The sequence below is a fragment of the Vombatus ursinus genome, unplaced genomic scaffold, assembly GCF_900497805.2.
Source record: "Vombatus ursinus unplaced genomic scaffold, bare-nosed wombat genome assembly UNPS02014863.1, whole genome shotgun sequence".
Taxonomy (NCBI): Eukaryota; Metazoa; Chordata; class Mammalia; order Diprotodontia; family Vombatidae; genus Vombatus; species Vombatus ursinus.
The window spans coordinates 40983856-40992738 of NW_020954641.1; the positions used below are offsets into that span (position 1 = coordinate 40983856).

The 8883-nt window shown below is 38.8% G+C and overlaps 1 protein-coding gene across 3 annotated transcripts in view; it reads right to left on the reverse strand.

Annotated features, from left to right (window-relative positions):
• LOC114027750 (protocadherin gamma-C5-like) overlaps positions 1–8883 on the reverse strand; it is a 115778-nt gene that overhangs the window by 102381 nt on the left and 4514 nt on the right. The window contains exon 1 of one of the 3 annotated variants that reach the window (XM_027841872.1): positions 1118–3704. The exons of the other annotated variants lie outside the window; for them this stretch is intronic. Coding sequence (XP_027697673.1) covers positions 1118–3517 — 2400 coding nt within the window. The 5' untranslated portion in view covers positions 3518–3704. Of the gene's footprint in view, positions 1–1117; positions 3705–8883 lie in introns of those variants that run through there. 3 annotated transcript variants of the gene reach the window in all.

Below are 8883 nucleotides of genomic sequence, written 5' to 3' on the forward strand. Positions count from 1 at the left end.
AAAAGCTTATGGAAGTGATTGTTGATAAATCAAAATAAATTAATAATTTTTTTTCAAAAAGAAACAGAATTTTTGTGATGAAGAGAATGAATGCCTACATTATGTTTGGTAAACTAGAGAATATAAAATAGGTGACTTATAAAATCACAATAAATACCCAATAAAGTAGAACGCATCTATGAATTATGGATTTCTAAACTCATTAACTTAGACAAAAGACCTGAGAAAATTAAATATGCTGTTCATATTTCCCAAATACTCAGATTTCATTATCTCTATGTTAGTCACAACTTCAACATTTTCAATAGTATCTGTTCAAAAGGAGAGTTTTGACCAGAACATGAATAACCACTATGCCACTTCCTCATACTGTCCTGAGAATATTTGATCATGAATTCATTGGTAGGAAGAGGTTTGCAATTCTAAGCATAATATTGGGGGGGGGGAGTAAGATTTGTAATAATTTTAAAAGTATTGAGTTAGTCAGTAAACACCAGCCGGTATCCTTGACAAAATTTATAGCAGAAACTTTGATTGGAAAACAATATTTTTCGATTTTGATGGAAGTCTAACTAGTACATATGCTGGAATGGGGAAGACCCGAAGATATTATGGGAATGCTCTTATTTCTCAAAATTATTTGTTATTTTCCTAGGAAGAATACACATAAGCCAATACTTCAAGGACTTGTGGTTTCCTGGGTATGAATGTTTCTCCTACCCCAGAAGCTAGAAACTCGTCTAAGACAGTAGATAGTAGTGGAGAGTTGGTGTGGTAAAACAATTAATTATACAAAACTCGAGCCAAAGATGAAGTTCTCTGAATTTAACTAAAATCATCTTCTAAAGGTACAAATACAGTCTATTATCCAACCATACTTGAAGCCTTCAAGTTTGCCATAAGTTGTGAAAGAGTATGTTCCTAGGGCATAGCTTTCAAGAACTTAATAGTATGACTTTAGTGGAAGTACCAGAATATACTACCTTATAAGTGTGAGTTAGTAGGTAGTAAAGATTTTTTTTTCTTAGAACAGGAAGGATTACACTATTTGAATTTTTAAAACTAGATAATTGATATAAAATCTTAACATTTTAAAAAAGTGAATGAAAAAACTCACGTGAGAAGAGATAACCAAGTCAGAGATAACCTTTCTGTTTTCGTCACTGGTACTAAAGACCGTGGAGGGATCATTAGAAAGTAAATCTTGCAGGGGAGCCATTTCTCCAGTCAATTTAAGAAAATTATATTCCACTTTTCCAACTTCCGAAGCGGCACATAGATTATAAGAATATGGTAAAGTCCCCTCATTGTAGTTTGCGGGGACATTGGGACCAGTCTTAGAACAAAGATCCTCTTGAAAACAGCTCAGTATTGGAGGATTTGATGACCTTCTTAAGCGAAGGGCAATGGCCAGCGTTACTGTGGTGAGGAAGAGCACAGAGATGAGAGCTAAAGCTACTACCAAGTAAAACTGTAGCTCAGACTGAGAGTCTGAATCAGCCGGACGCTCCTTCCTCATCTCAGGCAACGCCTCTTGTAGGCTGTCTGCAAAGACCAGGTGCAGAGCCACAGTAGCCGACAGGGGGGGCTCACCTCCGTCCTGCACAGAGACCAGAAGGCGGTGCCGGGCAGCGTCTCGATCAGTCAAAGCCCTTGCACTCCTAACCTCGCCTGTGCGCAGCCCTAGGCTGAAGAGCCCAGGATCTGTGGCTTGCAACACGCGATAGGCCAGCCAGGCATTGTGTCCAGAATCTGCGTCCACAGCCACTACCTTGGTGATCAGGTAGCCAGGCTCAGCTGAGAGAGGGACCATGTCAAAGAGGGCCGACCTGTCTGGCCCCAGAGCAGGGTAGAGGATATTTGGGGCGTTGTCATTGTTGTCCACGATGAATACTCGCACAGAGACATTGGCCTTGAGAGATGGAGAGCCGGCATCCTGGGCCTGTAGAATTAACTCGAAGGTGCGGACCTGCTCATAGTCGAAAGAGCGCTGCGCGAAGATGTTCCCGCTGTGGCTATTGACAGAAACGCAGGAAGACAGCTGTAGCGGTTCCAGGTCGCTGTTGATGATGGAATAGGACACTCTGCCATTCCCCTCCAGATCCAGGTCAGTAGCTGAGACACACGCGATAGAGGCTCCGGGAGGGTTGTTTTCGGGGACGTAAACTACATAGGAAGGTTGGCGGAAAACTGGGGGATTGTCATTGACATCTGTAATGAGCAAGGTGAGAATTTTGCTGGTGGACAGAGGTGGGTTTCCATTGTCTGTGGCGATTATAGTAATGTTATACTCTGGGGTCTCTTCACGGTCCAAGGCACCATCTGTAACTAATTTATACAAGTTGTTGGTGGAAGAGGATATTTTAAATGGGACATTATCTCTTACTTGGCAGACTACTTCACCATTTACTCCTGAATCTGGGTCAAGTGTTTTGATCAGGGCTACAACAGTTCCAGGCATGGAGTTTTCAGGTATATGGTTGGATACTGAGCGGAAGGTCACCTCAGGGGCATTGTCATTTTCATCTAGAATTTCTATTTGAATTTTACAGTGAGCAGTATGACCTCCTCCATCCTTTGCTTCTACTCCAATAGTGTAACCTTCTGCTTTTTCAAAATCGATTAATCCTTGAGTTGATATTTCTCCACTTTTAGTATCCAGTTTGAACAAGTGTTTCAGTGTCTCCACTGTGCTAATAGAGTAAGTGATTTCCGCATTGTTCCCTTCATCCTGGTCCGTGGCGGTCACTTGAAGCACAGAGGACCCAGCGGGTAGGTTTTCCCGCAGACTGACCCTGTAGACTTCCTGGCTAAAGACAGGCCAGTTATCATTGGCGTCCGTAACGTTGATCCTGATCTCTACTGTGCCACTTCGAACCGGGACCCCGCTGTCTACAGCCGTTAGAACCAAGTGATAGGAACTCTGCTTTTCTCTGTCCAGTGATTTTTCCAATACTAATTCTGCGTATTTACTGCCATCCGGATTTTCTTTTGGCATTAAGGAGAAATGGGAATCCGGACTTAGAAAATACTGCAGTAGCGAATTCACACCTACATCTGGGTCCTGAGGAGATTCCAGTGCAAATGTTACCCCAGGCAGTGCTATCTCGCTGATTTCCAAGTCAATTATATTTCTACTGAATCGCGGAGGATTGTCATTAATGTCATCGATCACTACAGTTACAAGGAAAAAGTTCAAAGGATTTTCAGCCACCGTTTCAAACTCCAGAGTACACAAGGGTTTCCTCCCGCAGATCTCCTCCCTGTCTATTCTGTCGCTGACCAGTAAGTCCCCGCTCTCTTCGCTCACTCTAAAATATTCCTTCTCCGCACTCACCCTCAGCTTCTGAGCCGGCAAGTCCTGGACCTCCAGCCCCAAATCTTTGGCAAGGTTCCCCACCACCGATCCTTTCGCCATCTCCTCGGGAATCGAGTAGCTGATGTGCTCAGAAAGCGCCCGACAGAACAAAGAGAAGAGAAGCAGGGTCCGGCCCCTTCGCTCAGTGATCCCGCCCATCTTTCAGTCTCTCAGTTCCGTCAGCTTCTCCAGTCCCCGAAAAGCCTTGTTTCAAATGCTTATTGGAGTGTTAAAGTTCATGAGAAAGAAAGGCAGTGCCTCTGTTATCTGTGAGATCCAACAGGGTGTTCCAGGGGCAGACTCTATGGAGCAGCGAGTCCGAGTCTCTTCTGGGATGGGCTCCTCGTGACTGTGCAGAAAATGGCTGTATAGGAAGCTCCAGGGGATCGCTTTTATTTCTGACTTGGCATTGGCCGACAGCGGCGCCCTGTGTCTGTTTAAAGAACTTCAGCAAGTCACTGGTGAATAAAGCTCGTTTTGAGCCTGATTCAGCAGAAAGAATGCAGGACTTGGATTCAGGAGAGACCTGGGCTGAAATTTTGCTTTTAAGTCTTATTAGCTACAGGCAAATTAAAGGATGCTGGCTCACAGTCATAAATTTGGAGGGATCTTACAGAGTAACGTTATCTAGTCCAACGCTGCCTTTACAGATAAGGAAATTGAAGCCCAAAGAGATTTAAATGAGCTAGCAAGTGGCAAACTGACATTTGAACCCAGGTCTTCTGAATCCAAATCCTTCGCTCTTTCCACTGAATCATGCTGCCTTTAATCACAACCTTCTGGAGGTTCAGTTTTATTATTTTGTCAAATGTGGCTAGTAATACCAGGCTAAAGTCACTGCGAGATAAAAGAAGATAATGTATGTATTTGGGATTGGACTTTCCTCAGTGAATTTGTTTTAGGAAATTTTAGATTGATGTGTTTGAGAAAATGTTTGCAGAACTTACTCCCATTTTAATTCACCCTTTATATAGTGTAAGTTAGGTTTTGTCAACTCTTTAGCTTTTATTTCCTTTTCTGTTCATCCTACTCATTGATTCTTTCATTCAAACATTTGCCAAATGCTTACCATGTAGAAAACACAAACTTTCCTAGTTGATTACTATTTCCATTTATGCCATTTATATTATGTTTCTTAATCAATACCTCAATGCCTCCTCAAGCTTACCAGTATGAGGGCTCCTTCTAATGGCACATGTTGCAACTTATCCACACATTTTTATACCATGTGATCTTCACCTACTTCTTTCCCCTCCCCAAATCCTCCAGAAAGGCTTTAAACAAAATGGCTCCTTTTTTTGATTTGGGTCCTTTAACATTCATTGTGTAGTAGGACAATACTCAGTCTGACTATCTGTCATCCTTCATCTCACTAAATCATTGATCTATCTTTCTCCAAGCTTAAATTTCCTTGCTGGTACCTTTCATGCTGTTTCTTATCAGCAAATTCTCATTGGTAACATGTTGCATCCTACTTAAACCCACCTGATGTCAACTGCACACTTTCATTCTTTGTATATCCATTTTTCTAACTCACCCACAATGTAATTTTCCAGATGTGATCCAGGCTTTTCTTTTATTCTTAAACAGTTCTGATTCAAGTAAAGCATCCATCTCCAATGCCTTTTTCTAGATGAGTTCTGATGGACTAAATTAGTGAGCTGACCATCCATTAATCTCATAGTCTAGACAATGTGCATTCTGCATCCATTTTTCCCATGTATGGTTAGGTCAATCTATTTTTGGTGATGGTCAAGCTCATCCTTCATAGAAATCCTACATAAATGCCTCATTGTGGCATGGAGATGACTCTGAGTTCTTAAAGGTTCTAATAATGGAGCCAAGACTCTGAAAGATTCTACCAAGTTGGAAAGGTTTTGAATATGATCCTAGGGACAGGCCATATCTATTGTCTGAGAACCAGTCTAGCTAAACATAAAGTGGCTTATAACTGCTAAGTGATGGATTCTTTGGCTATAAGCTACCTGGGAGACAAAGAAAAATAAAAAATGGCTTTCAGTCTTGGATGAGCTTCCTTCTGCTTCTTCAGTGACTGGTAGAGTACCAGAAAAAGGATGTGGAGATGTTGAGAATTGAGCATTTTCTAGACTATCTGTAAACACTAATTTAACTCTCAGAATTGCAAATGTGATATTTCAGTACAATGACCAAAACGCTGATAATATTAGATGAACTATAATAACAATATTGACACTTTCATTACATGTGAAACCAGAAGACAAAAAGATGAAAGAATGTATGTCTCTTTGGAGAGTAAATAAAGGAGTTCCAGAAGTTGGATTCATAATACATTCAGAGACATAAAAATAATTTCAAAGGATGTTTAGTTACTTCACTTACAGTAAGAATAAGAGAAAAGACAAGCATATAATTGTAGCTTTTGCACCAACATCTGTTGCATAGGATGAATTCATATAGAGACACTTTGTGAAGGACTTGACAAGATTCTTCAAATCAAGGAAAAATATGCTTAGTGACTTAAATGGAAAAAAGGGGGCATAGGAGAAAATGGTAAAAAGGGAGCATATGCTCTTAGATTAAGAAACAATAGAGACCAAATGATTGTAAACTGCCCAGAAGACTTAGGTCTATACATGAATATTTTCTTCAAGAAGAAAGTGGGTGGTGTAGGTATATGTTGAGAAATAATTGTGGAATTTAAAAGGGAATCAGTAAAACTGACAAAAAAAATTTAAAGGAGAGTCACAAAGCAATAGAAATGGCAATCACTTAACAACATTAAAAAAACCTGGCAATCTTAAAATATAGGAAATAATTGGGGTATCTAGGTGGCACAGTAGATAGAGCTCTGGCCTTGGAGTCAAGAAGACCTGAGTTCAAATCCATCCTCAGACACATGGCACTTACTACCTGTGTGACCCTGGGCAAGTGACTTGATCCCGATTGCCTCACAAAAAAAGCAAAAAAAAAAAGCCCAAAAAACAAAACAAACAAAAATATAGGAAATAATTGCTCACTAATGTGGTAATCATTTAAGAATAATCTATCAGAGAGCAGTTAGACTGCTTATTAGAACAAAAGTTACAATCAGCACCAAATTAGAAGAAACAATAAGATGAGAAGGAAAATCTTTATGTAATTGCAACAACTAAAATTTGACCTGTTAAAACAAGTTATTGGTATTGAAAATTAGAAATGGATAAAGACAGACACAGAGTAGGATTGTCACCATGTTGCAAAGAAATTCAATCTATGTAAAACAATGCAACAGTTGGGAGCCCAAGAGAGTACATAACCTGCTTCAATAAGCAAATATCTTATCTCTTTTCCAAACAAAAAGGCATGGTAGACAATTAGGATGTATTATGCTACTTTCCATTAGTCTAGGGGATTTTTTTGTCATTTATATGAGAAATCTTTTAGTTTGGACCAGAAGACTTGGACCAACTTGACCTTCAACATTAGCACAATGCTCAGCTCAAGGAATCAGTAAGCTGCATTGTGACTTTCCAAAAATGAAACAAAGACCATGGAAAGAGTATAGTAAAATGTAAAAGTGAAAGTCATAACTCCCCCCACTTAAGATTAATGCAGACCATCAACAAAGATGAATGAAAACCAGAAGACTACACTAGAACAAATTACAGTAACTTTGTTGCCTTAGTATCTGAAGACTTAACTTTGACCTACTCAAGAAAAGAAAAACATTGCAGACTGAGAAACTTTCCACATGTAACCCACATCCTCCAAGAAGTTTAATTATGATATAAGGTGGTAGGTACCAAAATGGTCTTTTTTTTAAAAAGAAGGCATAAACTTCTTAAATAGTAACAAATATTGTATAAAATAAATCAGTGGCTGGCCATTATAATTCAATTCACAAATATAGCATCTACTCTGTGCTAGGGGATGGGAACACAAAAATAAGTTCCTGATATTAAGAAACTTATATTCTATCAAAGAGATTACATATGAGGAATTCTGATGATTGTAATGAATCATTGGTACAAAGCTTATTCATTTCTAAGAATCACAATGGTGTATTTAAAAGTTTCATTATGGAATATTCTGCTTCACAATACCAGTAAATCTCTGGAGCACACTATTTTGGAATTAAGAATTCCATTATGGAGTTAAAAAAAACCAGAAAAAGAATACATAGAATGACTAAAACAATGTATATGGAAAGAACAATAAAACAAACCAAATGCTATGTATTATGATGGCCAAGCTTTATAACAGGGTAGGAATGAGGAAATATAGCTCAGTCCTTTTGAGGAGGGGTAGGGGACTAAAGATGGGGAAGGTAGCATAAGCCATCAGACCTTTGAAATCTCTGTTATCCTCTTCAACAGACTAAAGGAGGGTCAGCTTCTAAAGAAACAGAGTTTTGGTTTTTCCTCAGTAGGGAGAAACTCTTGTCCAACACCTGTGTATCCATGCACTTAGTGTTTCATGAGATTCTGTCCTTCATGTCAGGACAAAATCTAAATAGTGTCCCTTGGAGAGAGAGCCCTTCTTTAATTCATGTTATAGAGAATAATAGAGGTCCCATTCTTGATCTTGCTTAGTTTTTACTCAGCTGTTTCTTACTTTAAAATGTTTGTTTTTAGATAAGGTCTCTTGGATAGGGAAGGAGAAGAGGTACATTCAGAAATGAATGTGATGTAAAGAAATAAAAGGCATAAATAAAAAATAAATTCATCTGAAGCATAAATTAAAATAAATAATTTTGGCTTATTTCCTCATTCATACTCCTTAAATACAAAATACATAAATAACTAATTATCATAACAGTGTCTTCTAAAAATAAAACTAATTCCTTTTCCCCAAAATAGAAGAATAATTACAGAATCAAAGAATCTAGAGTTGAAACAGATCCCAGAGGCTAGCTAGTTTAATCCATAACAAAAAAAAAATAAAAGATCCTCTACAATATCAAACAGGTCACCTTCCAGGCTTTGCCTGAAGACCTGTAGTGAATGGTAATCTCTTAATGCAGCCCATTCCACTTCTGGAAATCTTTTTCCTAACATCAAGCCTTAATCTGCCTCTGTACAACATTGCTTTGACACTCGTTGCTCCTAGTTGGATCCTCTGTGATCAACCAGAATATGTCTAATATATTTTTTCTGTGTGACAGTCCTTCAAGTCGATCAAAAAATTGGAATTAATGGGATTGAGTTGTTCTTGTTGGAGCCATGCTGGTTTTTTGGTGATCTTTGCTTTTTCTTTTTAATGTTCACTAACCACCCTCTTAGTCATAGATTCTAGGATTTTGCAAGGAATTAAGTCAAGCTGACTTGCCTATACTTAGCACACACTCCATCACCCCCCTCCACTTTGAAAATTGAAACATTTATCTTTTCCCATTTTCCAGAAAAGGGTATCATTCCCATTTTCCATGATCTTTCAGCAATTCCATTGTCAGTATTTCATCACCCTTCAATATAATTCTTCTCTGTCATTTTTGTTCTGTACAAAGACTATTACCCTTGTCAAATAAAATGAGCAAAGTAAGAGCTGAGTAGTTCTGCCTTTCC